This window comes from Diceros bicornis, chromosome 39 (genome assembly GCF_020826845.1).
Source record: "Diceros bicornis minor isolate mBicDic1 chromosome 39, mDicBic1.mat.cur, whole genome shotgun sequence".
Taxonomy (NCBI): Eukaryota; Metazoa; Chordata; class Mammalia; order Perissodactyla; family Rhinocerotidae; genus Diceros; species Diceros bicornis.
In genome coordinates, this window is record NC_080778.1 from 14,379,976 (window position 1) to 14,402,802 (window position 22,827).

At 35.9% G+C, this 22,827-nt stretch overlaps 1 protein-coding gene across 4 annotated transcripts in view; it reads right to left on the reverse strand.

Moving 5' to 3' along the window:
* The window catches only part of SCAF8 (SR-related CTD associated factor 8), a 180,500-nt gene that overhangs the window by 80,316 nt on the left and 77,357 nt on the right, over window positions 1-22,827 (reverse strand). For 2 of the 4 annotated variants that reach the window (XM_058534103.1, XM_058534102.1), the window contains exons 19-21: window positions 21,829-21,897; window positions 18,520-18,738; window positions 16,017-17,481 (exon numbers count right to left, since the gene is read on the reverse strand). In XM_058534103.1, coding sequence (XP_058390086.1) covers window positions 16,031-17,481; window positions 18,520-18,738; window positions 21,829-21,897 — 1,739 coding nt within the window. In that variant the 3' untranslated portion in view covers window positions 16,017-16,030. Of the gene's footprint in view, window positions 1-15,372; window positions 17,482-18,519; window positions 18,739-21,828; window positions 21,898-22,827 lie in introns of those variants that run through there. The other 2 variants (XM_058534106.1, XM_058534105.1) reach the window with 1 other exon arrangement.

Below are 22,827 nucleotides of genomic sequence, written 5' to 3' on the forward strand. Positions count from 1 at the left end.
CCCTGGTGGAGAATGACTAGACGCAGAGACCAGATAATTTTTAAGCAAGCTTAGAGAGGCTGCGGGAACAGAGTGGTTCCCATCCACCAGCTGTACCATGAGAAAAGAGGAAGGTCCTCTGCTGAGAGGGCAGAAAAAGGATATACTTTGTGGTGACTGGAATGACTCCGTGGAGAACGGGAGAGGCACATAACAAGGGAAAGCAAAACTGTCTGGGTATGAGAAATATCTTCTATTCTCCTAGGCCTAAAAAGCAAGTATATTTCCCTTTATGGGCTCTCCAGAAAATAGCACACAAAAGGAACCTGAGCTTGAAGAACGCACTGAAAGATCTTTATCGAAATATTCTTAACAATTTAAGGAATTGAATCATCCTGAAAAGTGTTCTGACTCAGCAGAACCATCTTCTCGTTTGCAGGAATAGAATTTTAGGGGTAAAAACTGATTTTTTTTCTGAATATACAATTTTATCATAATTCTGTATAATCTTCAACAGGAAGTTTTCTAGATTTTATTTGTCCCAAATCCCATCCATTACAACAAACACTTCAATTTTTATTTTAAGACACAAAAGTAAAATAATATGATATTTTAAATTAGGCATCACCTTTGAAAAACTGTCATATTAACTTTCGTATGCTGCTGGGCATTAGTCCACAATAATATTTGTGCCCAGTGTAGAGAAAAAATTAATATTTAGATCTGGGTCCTGAAAGTTAATTACCACACACTGTCAGAAGTGACCAGTAGAAGACATTGTAACTAGCTATTTCACTTAAACTTTATCTTCTAAATACAGTCTTTACAACTTGAAAATCTGGTTGATGTTGTTAAATCTTATAATTTCCTGAAAATGTCGAAAATGTGCCTGCTCACAATACAGTTTAAGCAGTTCACCTCATACAAGTGAAAAGAGATCAGATGCACAATAACACCCCCAGTGTTGTCAACATGGTTACCAAGGAAAGCAATCTGCAAAGAAATTTATCTCACTTAAAAATCTCCCAAAAATAGCTATTAAAAAAATAGTAAACTTGGCCCCAGAGATTGTTCTCTTTTCTTTTCCCCGGATCCATAAATTTATTGAAACACTTCCACATGCAGCTAACAGAACTGGATTTGCATTTAGCAGTATCTTCCACAAGAGATCAAATGCATCTCAACACAAATATCTAACACACTAAAATATGCGAGAACAATAATCCCAGATATAATAGGCAAAGATGGTTATCTGTGCTAAACAAACCTCAGAATAAGCACTCAAGAGTATAACTTTTTCTACTAGAGAGAAGCCAGTGTTGGTTATAATCTCACTATGGTTAGTGTTACAGGCTAAACAGAACTCCTTTAGGCTCCACAACCATCTGAAGCTGATCTGAATATTGAATGACAAGCACTTTGGATATGTTACCCATTCTCCTCCAAAGAAAGAAAATTCAAGTTGGATTCACTTTCAGATCTGCTATATGAACTAATAAAAGGACAAAAAATTAAGCTGAAATTCCATATTCTAAAGACCAATGTGAACAACATCATTCAAATGCATCTCTAACTGCAATTTGACCTGTACACTTGAGTCGTCTGATATGATGAACTCGGATAATGGAAATATAAGGAAAAGCTCATGCACTTGACCCCTAAACCTGACTACAAAACAATAAGTAAGCTTATATCCAAGTGAGTAAAAAAATTTACTGAAGGAGAACATTCATATAGCAATCAGCGTTATCTCTAAAGCTGTTAGGTTACGTCTCTTCTTCCCAAAGGAAATAAAAATTGCATGTGATTTGGAAACATGCTAAGAGGTGTAAGAATTGAGAAAGGGAATATAAGTATGGTTAAAGAACAGTCTAGACATAAGTAATTCAATGATACTTAGCAAATCTAAGGATTTCTCCTGGCTCAGGTCCTAAACTACTGATAGAAAAGCAACTCTGTATCTATTTATTGTCGCAAGTTACTAAATCAGATTACAGTCATGCGCCACATTTCAGTCAACAATGGAGTGCATATACCATGGTGGTCCCATAAGATGAGTACCATAGAGCGTGGGTGTGTAGTACACTGTACCACCTAGGTTTGTGTAAGTACACTCTATGATGTTCACATGACAACGAAATCGCCTAACAGTGCATTTCTCCGAATGTATCCCTGTTGTTAAGCGATGCATGACTGTACTTCAAAGCCAACCTAAGCAAATCAGATTTTACTAGGCACTTCAAGCAACTCAAAGTACCAAGTTCAGTCAAGTTTCAAAGCGGCCAAATTTCTGAGACTGGTTTTATTTTTCTTAACAAAACCAAAAGAGATCCAAACTTTCAGGTGCTCAATATTAAAAAGTCAGCAAGGCCATGTGCATTGATTTCCATGATCACTCATAATCTTAAAATATTTTATTCTAACATACTCAGATTACATAAACATGAGAGTTTACCATAACACTTCAATTTCCCATTTTTAAAAAAAAGTCTGGGTATATTTGGGTGCTAACCAATGCTTGTTCTTTTCTTAAACCATCTTTGTACTGGCCTCTCACTAGTTTTATTTTCATTGGGAAATAATACAAGCATACTAATCCTAATTCCATTCCGTTTTTCGGAGTTCTTTTCAACTGTTTCCTTATAAAATTTCCTCCTCCAATGTAATTCAATAAAAATAACTGTTCCCTTAATATTTCTTAAAAATAAAGTTTTATTTTAATATCTGAAACAAAAATTACTGGGTTCAAAGGTCATATCTTAGTATGTTTCTAATAATGATTTAAAACAATTTTATTAACAAGGTTAAAATCAACCTAAAACAAATATCAAAAGATGTAATTACTCCTCTTAACATCTTCATTAAGGATTCCTTTCCCTAAAAAGTGCTGAAAATAAGGCCAGAATATAATTAGGGTATTATGACACATCTATAAAATTAAGAGCTAATAATTTTATCTATATTGCTATTTTTGTTTAAAAATACTTAAAAGAATTCAGAAACAGGGGCTGGCCCAGTGGTGCAAGTGGTTAAGTGTGCGTGCTCCGCTGCGGCAGCCCGGGGTTCACGGGTTCGGATCCCGGGCAGGCACCAATCCATTGCTTGTCAAGCCATGCTGTGGCAGCGTCCCATATAGTGGAGGAAGATGGGCATGGGTGTTAGCCTAGGCCCGTCTTCCTCAACAAAAAGAGGAGGACTGGCAGATGTTAGCTCAGGGCCGATCTTCCTCACCAAAAAAATAAATAAAATAAAATTTAGAAACAGAACACTTAATTCATTAAATTATGCAAGATATGACTGCATCTCAAGGCAAGTGAAGGCAAAGACAGAATAATATCCACACGGTGTTAATCAATGGAAAGCAACATCATGTAATATCACCTTAAGAACTAAAAACCTATACACATTGCAAACTGAGAGGAGGACACTGGAACAACTGTCTAAGAAAGGCATACACTTTTAAATGGTAAAATTCTTCAGGACCAGCATGAAGAAGAGGTTTCAGATCTAATGCTAACAACTGTGACTAGTAGTGGCTGCCTCGAGAAATGTGGAAAATCTGGGGCTTAGCAAGAACAAGTCCAGGATAGATGAATGGTATCTGTCACAGTTGTGGGGGTCAAGTACCTGTGTCTCTTGGGGTAGGGAAATGTTGGTACACAGTCCACATTTTTAAACCTTGCTCTAGATAAAAACTAGAGTCCTGGAGGGCAAGAAGATAACAAATTCCATTACTTATGGATACTACAATGCTAACTTTCCCCAGGCTCAAGGTTCTTTCTATTGTGCAAGCTATAGTTAAAAACATACCCTAAAATATGTGAATCCCTCACCTGGGGCTTCAAAGATTTTTAATTACAGATGAAAGCTCTAAGATCAGACAGATATGGGAAAGCCAGAAGCAAGGGTGCTAGGGCCTCAGCAGTTCTGTTACAGAAGTAAATTCCAGATTATATTATGCTTAGAGAGCAGAGGGGTGTAGGAATAATTATGGTGGCACAAAGGCATTGAGAACACTATTAATTCTCATTTAGAAGGTTAAGTTGTAATATTAAAGAGGGCCCAAGGGTATACAGTAGGCTGTCAGAGCAGCAGCACCCAAGAGGTTTTCTTTCCTGGGCTAAATTCTAAAACCAGATAAATGTCTGGGTTGTTTGTTTGGTCGGTTTTTTATCATCATCCCAGGAGGTCTACCGCTTGGCATTTCAAATACGTACTCTTAATACATGATGAGTCAAACACACTATCTTTATTCCTATGAAGCAATCCTATGCTCACTGGCTCAATGACATAAAGTATTTCACTTTGGATTTATCAGCTTGATAAAGAGGAGTTTAATATAGTGGTTCACAAATTAGAATATCCAAGAGTATGCTCATAAAATAGCTTTAAAGAAAAAAACAGTCACAAAAAGGAAAAACAGAAGAAAGGTTTGTTTGCACACTGACTATGAAACAAAGGCCAACGAGGGGCATGTGCCTGTCCCCAGCTGCATCCCTCTCCCCCATCTCTCTCTCTGTCTCCTCTCTGAAGTCTTGTTCAGCCTCAATTAACTTTTGGCAGCTTTGGACCCAGCTGATCCAAAGAAAGAAGCTGCAGCAAATCCACAAAGTGCGCCATAGTACTGATGCTATGAAGAGCACTGGATAGTAACTTGAAAGAGTACTGCTAGGCTAAAATAAATCAGACTCAAAAATGATTTAAAGCTAGTACTTTTTTTTACCCAGCTATCAGAAATATTACTGCTTTAAAAATTATAGGCAGTATTCTTGCTCACTCTCATTCTCTAAGAATGCATTTAGTACCTAGTATACATTTAGTATTAATTTCTGGTTACTGGAACCTTTAAAGGAGTCATTTTTCTAAGGAAGACTGAATTGGCCTTGATGAGAAAATATCAGGCTTTAAAGATCTAACTCCTAAGAAGTACAAGTTTGGTAAGCAGGTGCGAGAATCGAAGCAAAGAAAATACATTGGTTTTAAGTTGTCTAATTCCTAAGAGAATAATCAAGTGCCATCATAAAAAGATCAAAGAAAACCCACAATGCTTGCTGAATGTTCTTTGAGGAGAAGGTATCTGACATACACACATATGCATGTGTGCATGTCTATAATATGTATGTGAGTGCATACACAAACGTGTTTATGAGTTGCATTAGATTAGACACTATTTTGAAATGTTAAATTAAAAATGTAAAGAGCCAAGAGAGAAACAAAAGTGAAGTCAGACTACTCATTGAGCAACGGAAAAAATATTTACCACAAAAAAATTAACCTGGCCCAACCACTCCCAGCCAGAATAGGTGCTCTGTTTAAGGTGCCTGGGTAGATATTTGATAACAAATCCAACAAAAGGCAGTGCCCTATAATCACTTTCTTCTCCCATCAGACCACCAGCTACTCGGAGCTACAAAAAGGAATGGAGAGCTGTCATAAACTACTAAGAACAAAAGAAAAAGCAGTAAAATATTCCTTCGGAAAAACTGAGAAAATCACACCTGAAAGGACTAATGACAAAGCGTCAGCCTCCTTCAATTCTCTGAACCTAGATATCATGACTGTTTAAGACCTGGTTACACTATTCCCATATCCTCTTAAGATCATTTTCATCTGACGTTTAGTGGGAATCAAGGCCATACTTGACTACAACCCTTGGCCAGCGAGAATAATCAGAGAGCCACAGACCACAGGCTCATGACACCGAAAGGCCAGTGCCTTTATCCCATGGTTTCTCAGATGAATCCTCCATCAGAATTTTTCCTTCATCCATGAACATTTCCACATCCCCTACTTTTACTATCAGTTAAATGGAATTGCTTTTAGGGTGAGGGGAGCCCTTTACTGGCCCTTTGAAAACTGATACTAATTTAGAAATCAACCTTAGTCTGCCATTGATTAAAATGTGGACAAGTGATTTTACTTGCCCAAAGTAGAGAAGTCAGGTTAAGAAGAAAACTTTAAACACAGCTCAAATTAAAACAAAGCCTTTGAATTTGGAGGCAGGTACACCACGTACCTCTCCATTTAAGTTCCTACATCTATAGCTTCAGTCTGACAAATAAATTTAAAATAACCAATGTGACAAAGATAAGAGCTGTAAGTTCAAAGGACTGCCCCAACCCAATTTACCTTTCCGTATCAGGGTAACAATTAAATTTTACATTATCCCCTAAAGAGTCTAGTCATTTTTTTAAAGCTCTGCTAAGAAATTAAGTTACTGCTGTTACTGGTTTACATTTGAAAGTACAGGTAACTATGGTTAGTGTGGCATTTTTTGATTTCCAATGAAATCAAGATCCTTAGTGTATCTTCCTAAGCTGACTACTATGAATGACTAGAGATTCCAGAATCAAGTAACTTTACTTTTCTCCCCAAATAGATAATCTCTTGAGATCGCAAATTTTATATGGCAGACTTACTTTGGGATAAAATGGCTCTAAATATGCTTTCCAAATTCTATCATATAGGGAGATCTAGTAAAAAAATTTTAAAATCATTTTTCTAAACATGGTTTGCCGTATAATGGATTGAGTCAGACACAATTTAAGGAAGTAGTTTATTTCAGTAATTAACAACTTTTTTAGGATGAATATAGTCATGGGAAAAGTGTAATGCTTTTTTACATTTCATATGAATCGGCCTTTTTCAAGTCCCATGGAAAAAAATCTACTCTTAAAACTTGAATTCCTACTTCACTGAATAAGAAAATCAAGAATACTATTTTTAACCACTAAACTGTTACTATCTGGACATACTTAAGACAATTAACAAGAGAAAGGAAGCTTTCTAATTGTTCTTCCTGAAATTAGATCTCAGCCATCTCTCCGTGACAGGCAAGCCACTGGGCCAGCAGGATGCGTGCCACTAGCCTAATGAATCAGACAGCTGTGTTGAAAGGTTGGTACTGAGGACCAGAAACACAAACATAGCTCAAAGAGTTGAGGCTCTGGAGGATGAAAAAGCTTTAGAAGACCTATAAAGCTCCAAGAACCAAAACTCCATTCCCTCTCCACCCCTCCACCCTCATTTTGGGTTGTAATATCCAAATCTGATAAATAATCCCTTAATTACTTGCAACTAATACACAACACTGATTTGCATGTCCCCAAAGTTTCTATTAGCCATTATTGACAATTACAACATTAAACAGCTACGTAGTACTACACGTCAGGCAGTGTTCTAAGTGCTTTGGTGCCTTTCAAATAAAAACCAGAATTCTCCATTCAAATTTCTATAAAACTTGCCAGAGCCCTTGTTGAGACAACTATTTAGTAAAGACATATATATTCATATAACTTGGATTTCAGTCAGATACAAAGCCGTTTTTTACTCAAATAAAAATTTTGCTGGCTAATTCTGAAAAAGTAGAGAAATGTATTAAGGTTATAATACTAGATAAATATAGTGAATTGGTAATTTATTTGGTAAATAAAAACCCTATTTCTAATAAATCACTGAAATAGCAAAATGATAGTCATATCACTTGAGGAAATGTTAATGAGTAGACAGAACAGAAAACGCTAGTACTATAAAAACAGACAAACAGTAGAAGTGGAATGGAAGAACACCACTGCACTTTCAGGGTAGCTGTATTTAATCAAGTCTAAAAAACCCTTCACCTTTAAAAGCCAGCATTTTCTTTAACGCAAGAATAATTTGCAGTGAATAGATTCTTTGCTATGGATTTTCTTTCAAATTCCTTTTTTTCAAGTATTACTAAAGAAACATAAAAGCATGGGCATTACAAATTCATCTAAAAAGCTAGGCAGCACTATCATGTTTACCAGTTTGCAATACTTGTCTTAGGGATTTCAATTTGACTGCTGTAACACCCAAAGTAATTTAAAAATGAATTATATAAAGATGGGTTTTGTCACTTAAAATGTGACTACCTTTCCCATTGTATGGGTTTGTGCTTTAAAATGTTCAAGGTCTATTTACTTAGATCTTTAGAATTTAGTCACAGGATGTTATAAATTGTATCCTCTAAAAATATATGTTGAGGTCCTAACTCCTAGTACCTCAGAATGTGACCTTCTTTGGAAGTAGGGTTATTGCAGATGTAATTAGTTAAGATGAGGTCATACTGGAATAGGGTGGACCTCTAATCCAACATAACTGGCGTCCTTATAAGAGGAAAATTTAGACACAGACACACACACAGGGAAGATGATGTGACATGATGGAAGACAGCCATATGGCACCAAAGGCAGAGATTGGAGGGATACATCTACAAGCCAGGAACACCAAGGGCTGCTGTGAACTGCCAGAAGTTTGGAAGAGGCAAGGAAGATTCTCCTCTAAGGCCTTCAGAGAAGCACAGCCCTGCCAACACCTTGATTTCAGACTTCTAGCCACTGCAACAGTGAGAAAATAAGTTTCTGTCGTTCAAAGCCGCCCCATTTTTGGTACGTTATTACAGTAGCCCTAGGAAACTAATTATACAGACCATATATTAAAACCTACTTTTCAAAAGTGTATCTTCTAATGTAAAACATAACTTTAAAGTTAGCAAAACCTGGGATCAAACACCTATGCAAATCAAAAGCTGTGTGACCACGGACTTCTTCAAGTGTGCTTCTTGATTTCTAAAGAAGAGACGACAAATCCTACCAAACAGTGTGTTTCTGAAGATAAATTGTATAGAATGTCCATGACACAGAGGCTAAAAATGTTAAGTCTCTCTACTTCCAAACCCTTCTCTCTCCGTAATGAGAATGCATTTTTTTTTTGCTGAGGAAGACTCGCCCTGAGCTAACATCTGTGGCAATCTTCCTCTACTTTGTATGTGCGACACCGCCACAGCGTGGCTGGTGAGTGGAGTAGGTCCACGCCCAGGAATGCATTTTAACCTGTGGTCACAGACTATCTGGCTAACAATTCAGAAAATAATATGATGAAAATGGAGGGCTGTAATTAAAATATTAAATAAATTTTATAAAAAACAGTCTTCAATGAAGCCCTGATGGTTTTACTACTTAGAAATCTCTAAATCCTTTCCCTCACTATGACCACAGAGATCTAACATGTGATGTTTTCCAGAACCTTCTGAGATGGTAATGCTCCTCTCTCCTATCTAAAAGGCTCAAAGTAATTTCAATCACCACAGAAGGAAAGATCGATTCTTAAACAATAGTTATCCTTTATACTTAGAAAGCTTATTTTATTTACTTAATACAAGCCCTCTGATTTTACTAATACTGTTACTAATGTGTAAACTGACTCAAGTTCAGTAATAAACACAAGACTCATGTTATTAAAAAGTGATTGTTCAAATGCAAGAACTTTTTATTTCATGTAATAATCATAACATAAGCAAAATAGTAATTACCTTTGGCAAAATTAGTAGAAATAGAAATATAACTTACAAATATGAAAAGCACGTTTCCCTGATATGTGGATTAGACAGTAATATGGCCACACTGTTTAGAGTCACCTGCTCAGAGACTCTGGAAAAGGTGATCCAAGGCCAGCACCATGACATGCTGAGAATGAATCTAAGTCAACTTGAACAGAAGACTTGAAGAGAAAGAAAACTTAGAACCAGGTTATATATTCTAATAAAGTAAAGTAACTGCAAATTATCCACTGCCACCAAAGACAACAGCTAGCTTCTAAACTGCCTGAATTCAAGAGGTGAATAAAAACTAACAGTGAATGCTTACTATGTGTTAACAATAATTTTACATATTTCATTTAATTCAAGCCATGAAATATTCCTGATATAGGAGTTTTATACACAAGAAAACTGAGTGCTAAGTTTTGGCTATACATACAGTGTATAAATACCAAATTTTAGACAGGAGCTGCCAAAGCCACAACTTAAAACATAAATTTGCAAGCAATCACTGGCTCTGATTTACATGTCTTAAAACATTCTAAAGGATAAAAAAGCTTTGAAATTTTATTTAATTTGTGGGAAAAAGTGTTTTCAAAAAGAAATCTTATTAAATATCAATGCAATACCAACCTGCCTCCAAAATAGCAAGTTATTAAGGAAGTTAACAATATTACACCATGGTATACAACCTTAAGAAAAAAACAAATCCTGAAAACAGAATCTCAGAAACAAAACTGAAGTGAATGTTTAGCTATAGGAAAAGAAGATAGCTCCCCAAATATTTTTAACAATGAAAACACAACTTAAGTTGAGTGTTTAAGTGTGCTACCCTATACGGATAAGCCTGGTTGGGCTGTTCAAGTTTGTTTTTCTGCACAAATTTATTTGCCTTTTCTAAACAGACGAACTAATAGTTGATTCTGCCACGTGTCTGGCACTCTATTAGATGGTACACACTAATTTTTGAATCTGACAGACCTGGGTTTCAATCTTTGCTCAAATATTTACAAGTTGTGAGACCTTGGGAAATTACTTACATCTGTGATTTAGGTTTCTCCTTAGTAAAATAGTTATTAAAATAATAACTACCTCACAGGATTGTCATGAGGATTATATTACACAGGTAATAAAATTATCCCAGTTCTTGTCACATAGTACATGTCCATTAAATATTAGCCTCAATAATAATAAAAAAAAAAGTAACCCTGCGGATTAGCTATTAACAAATGATGCTTAGAGGTACAGTAACTTGTCCAAAGACATACATCTCGCAAATGTTAAAGCCAGTTTTGAAAACCCAAAGGCAATAAAATCTGTGCTCTTTTAAATACTATTCCGATATTGTTAGTCTTTCCCTCTGTTCCTCTTGCTTTCTCAACTGGTCTTTTACAGAAGAGAAAACTTGTTTCATAGATTCAAGGTATTTAAATGCTGGAAATGACAGTAGAAATCACTATGCCATGGGGCAGTGAACTGCTTTCAACAGACAAATCCAACTGATAGTCCTTGCCTGGAATGATGGGTCAAAAAGGAGGCTGCAGTGCCATGATGAGAAGGATTTGAGAATTCTGAGAAAGGCAAAAACATAAAACAAGACCAACAGTGATAGCTGCCCACGGCAGGGTGGAGAGAGTGGTATTGGGCGGGGAGGACAACACCACAGGTCAACGAAGTGCTACATCTCTGCCACAGTTATGCAAGTGTAATATGCTCATTAAACTCATCTGATTCTCATTAAGTTCAGGGCTCAAAAGTCACAAGTTCCAAGTTCACTCTCTACTCTCTATTGAGCTCTGTGCATAAGCACTCTCAGCTTCTTCACTGCAGGTCATCCTACTCTCTGAAGCATCTAACATTTCTCATACAATATAGTTAGCCCATTAGCAAAATTCTACTCCTTGATACCCTAACATATATTTTACAACTTACTTAGATATTTGCTCTATATCTTGACGAGAACAAGGCAGAGTAATTCTAAGCATACCTACAGGATGAAAAGAGCCCCCTAAAAGAGCAGAGGATTAAGTAGTGGGGAAGAAAAATGTCTGAGCAAAGTTCATGCCAAATAAATAAACCACTGATTTGTGTTATTTTCACTTCAGCCAAAAATACCTCCTACAAAACCATCTCATACGCTTCCTTCCATCCTTTTCCTACTATAATATAAATTCACTTTTAGACTGAGCTAAAAACATCTGTGATCATGGACTTCTCTATTTTTTATTCATCCCCCAACATCAATTGCCACAATTAAATTTATACTTTATTGAAACACTAATTTTGTATCACTGAAGTATTTTACTTAAAAAAAATTTAAGAATCTCAAGTATGGTGTCTTAAATATTTACATATTTTAATATATCTAAAGCAGTGGTGTGTGGGGATTTAAAATATATATATAAACCCAGAAAGGTGTGTGTGTATAAATATGTATGCCCCCAGGAGATTCTACATTACTAAGTATGTGGCGACCTCCCTCCCCCATATGTTCAAAGAGCTCCACAGGTGATTCTGTTACACACCTCCTGGCTAAGAACCAGAGATAGTGCATTTCAAATTGATCTCAATATGCATATCCCCACCTAAAGTATGCCCCCCACTGGCCCGGTGGCGCAAGCGGTTAAGTGCGCACGCTCTGCTGTGGCAGCCCGGGGTTTGCCAGTTCGGATCCCAGGCGCGCACTGACACACCGCTTGGCAAGCCATGCTCTGGGGGCGTTTCATATAAAGTGGAGGAAGATGGGCAGGGATGTTAGCCCAGGGCCAGTCTTCCTCAGCAAAAAAAAAAAAAAAAAAAAGGAGGATTGGCAGATGTTAGCTCAGGGCTGATCTTCCTCACAAAAAAAATAAAGTATGCCCCCACATGAAAACAATCCGGGACCATTAATTTTAAATTCTAGCTCCAGAAAGTTTTGCTGAATCAAGGTATCTTGTTTTTAAATCTCCCATTAAAGAGTGTAGTAACTTGATTTTCTTTCTTCAGAAGTGAAAAATTAAATTTTTAGTGCCTACAACTTAAGTTATAGTTTAAAAGATGCTTTATATAAAACCACAGCATCATCATTTAAGGAAACAGTTATAATTCTCTGCCATATTGCAGTATTTATAATTACTTACAATAATTTAGTTTTTTATTTTGCCTATGAATATAAAGATAGCTGCTCTCCTCTTCTATATTATGTAAAATATTTAAAGAAAAAAAGTTAGCGTTTTCTTTCCTTGACAAGAGATAAAAGCCCTTAAAACATTTTATTAATATAGCACCCAATAAAGTAATAATGATGAAGGCACATAAGGTATAACAAAATTATTTTTAATTAAATACTAAAATTTTCTTTTTCATTGAAGGTTGTGCCTATCTAAAATATATACAATGATGAAAAACATCAAAATGTTCTCTAAATCACTTAATGAGTAAGGGAATATATATAAGTTTAAATAATGAATACCATATTTCTTTGATTCTAAGACACTTATTACATTTTGACATTTCTGAATTAGGGATGGGTCTTATAATCACTGGCATGTCATACCGGAAACATTTTATTTCTGACTGGTGCTTCTTACAATCAATGATACCTTAGATCTGATGAACTATGGTGTTTATAAAAAAATGCTTTTTCAAATTAAAAGAGGTAACTTTTTCTTTTTAAATGTAAAAGTGCCCCATCCCCAAAACAACTCAATGTGTGGTTCCATAAAACATCATCTTTTATGTGAGTGAAAAACGGCCAATAAATTTAATGAAACAAATTATCAGGATGAAAGAAACTGCTCTGGTAAGAATGGTAATAGCTTAAATAATGAACAAATTTTATGAAGCCATTTCCAGAGTTTTAAACAAATAATTTTATACTATTCCATTTCCCAATGCTTTCTAAGTATTTGTCCACCCTATATATTGAAAGAAAATTAGAATAAGGAGGTTTCCAACTATAATATGCTGTAGATAAAAACTACTTTGCTGTAAAATGTTTCCATCTATGATATAAATGATCAAAGTACAATGTATGCATTTATGCTAAGAACAGAAGCCAGTGTTGAATGAAATGTTTAAAGACATAAAAAACCATTTAAAAATTAATGTCTACTAATACTGCAGTCTTCTAAAACTGCAGAAAGTCATCTCATTCTCTCCCTCTAACATATCACAAATCAAATCATTAGGCGATTTGCTGTCTAATGTAGCTACTGCCTGCAGCACCTCAAACCATTTTATTACAGTGGTTAAGTTACTCCTTGCATATGTCTAACTGCTAGCATTCTAGTGACAGCACTGGGATCAAAAGTATCAAAAATGTGAGAGGTCCTATGTCAAAGGATCCTATTATCAAAGACAATTAACTTTTCTCTCCATCATTAAAAAAAAATGGTGAACGTAAATATCAATTTTGGAAATTCAGTATTAAGGCGAATAATATCCTTTTACTTAAATATTATACAACAAAACAAGGACAAAGTGAGAACAAGTACACAGAATTTTTTTCAGCTATTTTAAGAGTGTCACACATTTCCAAGATGGGTTTCTAGACACAGTACTGACAACTGATTAGGTTAACTTGCACTACCAGAATCTTCAAACCAGTGCAATACTTGTATGTATTTTGTTTTCAAGTTTGCACATGAAGGCCCAGCAGTGATAAAAAGCCTGGGATCAAAAGTTACTGAAAAGTCTCACATATTTTATTGCTACTTAATCCAAGCGAATGTCACTTAATTTTAATAATGCTAAATGCAACTAAAGGAGTTTGAGAGAAATCCCAGTCAATATAGTTTCCTTAAGGACAAAACTAATCTTTCCTGAACATTAAAACTTTGTACCAGTGTCACAGTATTTCCCGTTACCCTAAGGAAAAGATCTGAAACCAACTCAAATTATTGAACTGAACTACCTTAGAAATAAACACCAAATTTCCACTCTCACTCACTTTTCCAAATAACAAAATAAATAATGTACTATTTCTATTCAGAACCTGTAAGAAGAAAAGACTTTATTTTTGGCCAGGAACCTCAAAGCTTTTACAGCTCTCTAGATCATCAGAGGTAAGCAAAAACAATCCAATTTTAAACGGCTGGTATGCTCTATCATTTCTGGGGAGGCTTGACAAATGTAGCTTAGGAATTTTAGATGAACAGAGAAAATGATGAACTGTTGGAAATGCATAGGAAACAAAATGACTATTCATAGGACCAAATGAAAATCTTCATTAGGAACAAAAAAAACTAATGGTTTAATATATACGTAAAACCCAAAGGAGAAATAAACAGCAAACAAATGAAAATTAAAAGCAAAAAATATATATAAATAAATAAACAAACTGGAAACCAATCTCAAATTTTTCTGCTATTCAGTTTACCTTGGAGGCTAATCTGAACAGTGTTACCCAGAGCCTATGAAACACATGATGGGCACTTTGTTCCTGGTATACAAACTAATGTTTTTAAATCCACCAACACCACTACAAATTTTGTGCAATTAAGAAATTCACTTCAGGCAAGTGACAACTACTTTAGTACTAGCACTATCTACGCAGAATAACAGATATAGTGTGAAACAAAGCAATGCAAGCATTTATGTGAAAGTTGGCTCCATGCTGAATCTGGATTCATGCTTAACTATATTAAAAAAGAATTGTCAAACTGCCAATGTATTTCTTTGCAATATTTCTTATTTTACCTTCAGAAAGGCTAAGAGCTGTAACTATGGGCAACGTCAATTAGCCAGATTTCTCTAATTCTCTATCCGGTTTTAAAAAATATTTTATTATCTAAACTATCAACTTTCTATTTTTCTCTGTACATGCATGAAGACAGACATACAGAGAAACAGAAAAACCTATGTATGACTTACACAATACTTATACACAGCTATTACATACAAACTAACGAGACTGCATGATTTCTATATCAAAGTACATGCTTTTTCCACCACACAGTTCTTCATTGTTGTTATTAAGGGTAACAGAAAACTTCTGCAACAACTAAGTACATGCTGCTAATGATTCAGGGTTTTAAGAATTTATAGGTTAAAAAAATACAATTCCTAGAACACTGTTATCAAACAAATAAGTTTTATTGGCATCTAAAAACAAAATTCACCCAACATTGAAACGTACTTTAATATTTATGTCGTTGTTTTTTCTTTTTTACTCACTGCAGTATGAGGAACAAATCACAAACACTTACTTTGGAGAAACAGAGACCATAGTGTAGATTTTACAAAATCACTTTTTAAAATCTCTGTATTGTGCTCCTCAAATATCTAGAGCCAGTCTTTGCATAAAATATCACAGCTTCGTCTATTACCTTAAAATTCTGCAGCAGCCTAAAGATATGGATAAGATATACCACCACTTGCTATTTTGATATATATCTATTACCATATCCAACCTAATGGTAGTATCTAAAAAATTCTTTCTTCCATAGGAAGTCTCTCACAAGCTGTTATTCATTTCCTTGAAGTTAAAAGAATCTGGGGGCAACATTTATATTTTACCAGAAAAATAAAAAAATGTTTACCTACCATGTTCATATTAAGAACAATGTCTATACAAGTCAGTTATACAATTATTTTGAGAGAAAGGTGAACATGAACATCAGATTAACTTAATTCTGGCAGACAAAAGTGAACAACTATGGTCCAGTCAGCCATTAATCTATTACAGAGAGATGACAACTTTACAAAAGGTATCTTTTACCTACTGAGTGATGATTATGTCCCCTCAGTTTCTGTGCTTTCTACCACTGGTTCACTTTCTATATCAGCAACTGTGTCACTCTTCTCCTTGTTTATTTCACTTGAAGATGTCAGTTTTTCATAAAGTTCCGGATCACTCTGTACTGGTAAAGGTGGTGGCTGAGCATGTCTCTCAGTGTTTTCACCATTAACCTGAGGCACGTTATCACCTTTTCGTTGAGAAGTGGCCCCTTCAAAAAAATCAAAAACCCGAGCATGAGGAGGGGGGACCCAGTTTGGAATTCTATCTCGTCCAAGACGATTTCCATTCATTTCTCTGCAGAAATCAAAATCTCTGTCATCCCTATCCCTTTGCCTCTCCCAGGGTCTTCTGCGGTCATCAAAATCTCTGTGAACTTCTTGCCCAAATCCTCTGTTCCAAGGACCACTTCTAGGATCAAATCGATAGTTTCCAGACCGAAATCTGCCTCTTTCTTCATGTAAGCCCTTTGGACCACCAAAGACAGGCAGAACCCGATGCTCTCTCTCGTCAAAATCTCTATGCCCCCAGGGTTTCTCCGGATTAAAGCCAAAGTGATCTCTTCGACCAAGATGATCTAAACCTGGCCTCACAAGATTCTCTCTAATATCTACCGGAGGTCTTCCAAAATGATCCCTACCATCCAATGGAGGCCTTCCAGGACCTTCTCTTGGATCTACAGGCCGTCCAATCACATCCCTAACATCCACTGGGGGTGGTCTACTAATGCTTTCCCTGGTTTCTATAGGAGGAAACCGGTAATCTCTGTCTCCTTCCTGTTGAATGTTATCATTCCCAAGTGGTATCCTTTTTTCTGGATTAGTAACATTGTCTACACTTTGTCTTCCAGGAACTAGAAAAGGTCTTTCTGGCTGACTAAAAATATCTCCTGGAGGAAAAGGACCACGGGGTGGTGGATGAAGAGCTGAATCAAGTACTGGTGGTGGCGGGATTCCCCGCTGGGGTGGGATTGCAGGCTGTATCAAAGGGAATCTCGGTCCAGGTGTCTGTGGTATTAGCCCTGGACGAATGTCTAACATTGGCATTGCAGGCATCCTCTGAGTAGAGAGATTTAAAGGGGGTAGATTTTGAGGCCCAGCTGGTGGTTGTGTTCCCAAAAGTCCAGAAGTATTTGGAACATTTGGTGGCTGTACTCCTATAAGTCCAGAATTGTTAGGGATATTTGGCGGCAGCACTCCCAAAAGTCCAGAACTACTCGATACACTTGGTGGCTGTATTCCCAAAATTCCAGAGTTATTTAGAATATTTGGTGGCTGGGCTCCAATAATCCCAGAACTACTGGAAACATTAGATGGCCGGACTCCAAGAATTTCAGAATTACTTGATACATTTGGTCTTTGGACTCCCAGAATTCCAGAACTGCTTGTCACATTTGGTGGCTGTCCTCCTAAAATTGCAGAGCTACTTGATATATCATTTGGAATCACTAAAATGGAAAAAGGAAAAATAATACACACAAAAATTATTCTGGTATGAAAAGGAAACTATAATTATTCATGCTATAATTTCCAGTAGTTAGCTTAGCATTAATCAGCTAATTTACCCCCCAAGAATCAAGGTATACTAGATACTATATAAAAATTAAAGCTAAAATTATTAATACCATGCATAGTGAAAGTTAAATATTAAAACATAAGTGGGGCTGTTACCTAAAATCTTTACATGAAATTTTTTTTTTTTTTTGGTGAGGAAGACGAGCCCTGAGGTAACATCTATTGCTAATCCTCCTAATCCTCCTCCTTCCCCCCCCCTTTTTTCTCCCCAAAGCCCCAGCAGACAGCTGTATGTCATAGTTGCACATCCTTCTAGTTGCTGTATGTGGGACATCGTCTCAGCGTGGCCAGACAAGCAGTGCGTCAGTGCGTGCCCAGGATCCAAACCCGGGCCGGCAGTAGCGGAGCACGCGCACTTAACCGCTAAGCCATGGGGCCAGCCCCACATGAAATCTTTTAAATTAAACAAGAATGTCAGGTTTTATACTGATTCTCCCCTTCAACAGAAGTCTTTCTAAAGCACAAACGATTATTAATATACTAGCACTGGTGCCATAAAAAAAGGACTTGCTGCTTTCAAACACCATATTTATCTTCTAGACCTAGCTTGATAATACCTGGTAGAAGTAAGTTCTTTACACCTAATATTCGTTCATTTTTATCTTTCTGTAGATCTACATATTTTGTGTAACTTTGATAACAAACACATTAAAGCAGTCCCAATAGGCCAAAAAAAGGAGGGGGAGGGGTCTTAATGGAAAGGTGTCAAAATCTACACTATCCTGGCAATGCCAAATCTGTTTTTAATAGAAATTTTAGTAGATAGTGATCTCTTTTAAAAAATCGCAACATTTCAACACTTGCATTGAAATATTTATAAATGCATGACACCACAGAATTAAACACCAATACTGAGAAGTAGTACATATGATTTAACTATGTATTCCCAGGGGTTTTTTTTTTTTCCCTACCTGATCTGGTGTTTTCACCAGAAGAAATCTGGTGGTCTATAAGATGAGGTACTTTTTCTTCAGGTTCTGCTTGTTTAGTTGGAGGATTAAAAACATTTCCTGCTGGCAGAGTGGAAGTAGCAAGACCACTGGCAACAGAACCACCTGGTAAAACAAGGCTCCCAAATCCAACATCTTTCACAGTTTCTGGAGTCATGGCTAATGGCGGCTGCACTAACGCTGTTTAAAGATGGAGAAAATATGTTTCAGATTTAATTGGCTAATCAATTCATATGGTAAGTTAACTATGACCAACACTGGCCTTGCCAAAGTTTTAAATGACTTCCTCTTTTTCTCTCCCCAGTTGTCTGGCAAGACTGCTCAGCTAACATGACATGAATTCCCTTTTGGTCCCTCTATTTCATTTATAATGAAAACTAACTTCTGACAGCTTGAATGTTTCATTTAACGGCATCTGTGTATTACCTATCACATTATATAATAACTGATGCTCAAAATGACAAATGAGTCATCATGACGAGGCTAAATTTAGAAAGCTTTATTTTTAAAAAAGAGAAAAACAACAATTTTTAGAAATATTTTCATAAAAACGTTTAGTAAAATAAGGACCAGTACTCAAGAAGAAAATCCCAATAATACAAAAAAATCATAATTTTCCAAGGATGCCAGTAGACGCATACCTAAATATACACAAATGATTCGTGCAGACTGACAAATACGTATGAGAATGAAAATGTGCCCGATCCCCTTGAAATTATAATGTAATAGGGTCCTTACATTCACTACTTTTTGTCAAACAAGGTTAGAAACTCATCACATGAGAGGAGGTAAGATGGACTACACATAAAAAGGTATAAAGAATGGGTAGAAAAACCTCTAAGTGTATATGTCATTTATATGTTAAAAAACAGAAGTAGAGGAATATAAAATCACAATTAGACAATCAGAATTTTTAGTCCAATTTATGTCACAACACTGTTAAATCATTTACGTGGGGCTTTTAAGAACTGTTTTACCCTCACATTTAACTCTGGATTACCTCAACAACTCTTAGCACATAACAGAGCTGTAAAATAGGGATAAAATCCCCCTGGGATCACGTATGGGAATTATGAGAATTAAATTCGACAGTGTGAACAATTAGTAGAGTACCTGGCACACAGTGGTATTTCTCTTTCTCTATTAAATTGATCTTAGGTTTTGCAAAATGAATAAGCTAAAAAGAAATAAATTGGGAGGTAGGCTCTAGGATGAGTCTCTGTGAAGGGTGAATTCAGAGATGGCTTCTGAGTACTTTTCTAATTTTCAGAATAAACAATTCTTCCTAGTTAACCAACAATGCTATCTAAACACTGAAGGAGAAAAAAAGAGTTTAAAAATATAAGGAAAACGGATATTATCAAAAAGTAAGCTATCATATACGTTCTCTTTACAATAAAGTCCTTTAGGCCAATAATGGCCAAAAAACTAAGAAGCTCTCAAAAACTGATGTAGTCATCTCAAAAGGACAGAGAAGCAACATGAAAGATCTCTCATTGTCCAAAAGTGAAACAAATTGAACTTCAAAAAGAAAAGTGAACACAACTGCTTGGAAGTAAAAATCCATTAATCCATAAACATTAAAGAAAATGAAGGAGAAAGAAGTGGAGGGAAACAGAGAGAAAGAGAAGTAGAAATGAAAGAAATCCTCCTCCCCTCGGTCATTGGATATCACCGGAAATACCCATAGAACTCACTGCTCTGAAAAATAGCACTTACAGGGAAGAATTTAGCATCTCCTCTGGCTCTCCCATACAAGTGTACTTCAAAGTAACTAGATACTATTAGTTGATAAGAAAAAGCTTTTCTTTATAGAAAAATTCTAAGAAATGTGAAAGGAATTGCAGTTGTCCCCCCTTATCCACAGTGGGACACCTTCCAAGACCCGCAGTGGATGCCTGAACCCATGGACAGCACTAAACCCTATACATACCATGTTTTTTCCTATACACACATACCTATGATAAAGTTTAATTTATAAATTAAGCAAAGTAAGAGATTCCCAGCAGTAACTAATAATAAAATAGAATAATTGTAACAATATATTGTAATAAAAGTTACCGTAGATCTCAGCAATCTCAGCATAAGATTTTTTTCCTCACCCCATTAAGTCGAGAACTTTCACCTTTTAAGGAAGCACTTTATGGCTTCTCTCTGGCATATCCGAATTGCCAGCATCACCACTCTTGCGCTCTGGGGCCATTATTAAGTAAAATAAGGGTTACTTGAACACAAGCACTGCGATACTGCGACAGTCCATCTGATACCCGAGACGGCTACGAAGTGACTAGCAGGTGGGTAGCGTATACAGCATGGATCCACTCAACAAAGGGATGATTCACGTTCTGGGTGGGATGGAGCAGGATGGCTCAAGATTTCATCACACTACTCAGAATGGCACGCAATTTAAAACTTATGAATTGTTTATTTCTGGAATTTTGCATTTAATATTTTCAGACCACGGTTGACTATAACTGAAACCGCAGAAAGCGACAACAGAAAGCGACAACCGCAGAAAGTCCCCCCTTATCTAATGGGGGACTACTATAAAAACTCGAAAGATCAACATGTTGCAACTAATGAAAAGTAGATTCGAGCAATAATGATCAATGGATGGAACTGTTCGATGAAATTTTAAGCGGAAACTTTTTTAATGAGCAGGTCCCACTACCTGAATGCTCTGATCCATCTCAACATCATTAAAAGTGGGACAAGAAGGCACTGCATGGCTCCTGATGTGATGTAATATCAAGTCTACAGAACCTCACCTGTTAAGTATTCTTACCAAAAAAGCGGGAGCAGATTCTAAGCAAGCTTTGGTGCTAAAAACTTTCTATTTACAGGAAACCCAAGGAGATAGAGGAACAAATTCAATACCGCAAAGAAGCAAAAAAACAAATCCATTATCTGGGATCTTGCACATAGAAGTGAAGTGTTTCTTCAACAAGGCAAAGACATGAAGGATTAGAAAAGGAAGAGAGGTTTGGGCTCTAGATTAAGACATTTAATACACAAAACACACAAATATGATGTGGAGACCCTTCTTTGAATTTTGACTCAAATACATCAATTTAAAAAGACATTTTAAGAAAATAGAGGCAATCTAAACTATCATATGATACTGTGAATTTTTTATAAATCATTTAACAAAATAAAATGCATTTGTCTGAAAACCTTCATAATAAAAAAATTAACAATAATTCACAAGAATGGGAACTGACACACTAACACTACCATGAAGGAAGAAACTTCTACAGGTAGGAGACTCACACGTCGGTACTACTGGTGGAATAGCAGGCGGCGGCACAGCAGGTGGTGGAACTGGAGGCGGCATGAAACCTACGCGGAAAAAAGACCAAAAACAAAGTTGCATGAGAAAGCTACCTGGTTTAAAGCAAAGATTTCAACAGCTATAAATGAAGTTCTACGTTCTGAAAACAGTCTTTCATCACCATGACCTCATACTTGTGAATATATTTTCCATTTTAAAAATTACACCTATATTCACTACCTTGTTTGAGCCCTAGTGAGCTAAAGCAAAGAGATCCTTATCATGAGCACATCCTATTTATTTACTCACTTGTTTATAAAATCAAAGATTAACACAAGCCAGGCAACCTGTTTTCTGTTTGCACGGCGACTGCACGGAGAGTTAAACACTGTATTGTCAGCTGCTAATAACATTATCTGCAATAATGTCATCTGTAAAATATGCCATTGTATTTCTTTGATATATATGCTGTTTACCTGCTAGATTAGACTATTTTCATTAACCTTGCATGTTACTATGTTTTGAACATTGAAATAAAAGTTCAACTTAATATTGTCTGTTTTACGATTTTAAATATCAAATGATCAAACTAGAAACCTGCTTCCTTGTATTTTTAAAATATAGAGCTACCATTAAACTCAATTTAAAAAGTGGCAAAAAATAAGAGAAAAATAAAGATATGTAATTTTCAACAAACAAATGCTAGACAATGACTTTATAAAGTCTATGTGGTATGGCTTTAGAAATAATCATTTAAAAATATTTTCTGAAAAAATTTGAAAATTATAATTTTCAAATCACAAATATAGAAAATATTTGACAAGAATAATTTTCTAATATTTAAAATATAAAAAGGATAAAATTCTTATTAAAATCTGCATCAATTTCAAATTATGTATTCAACTGTAATTTTAAAATTTTATGTTACATGATAAATAAATTACAAACATTCTCAAATAATGAATTTACTTTTTGGCCTTGCTGACAGTTTTTAGGAC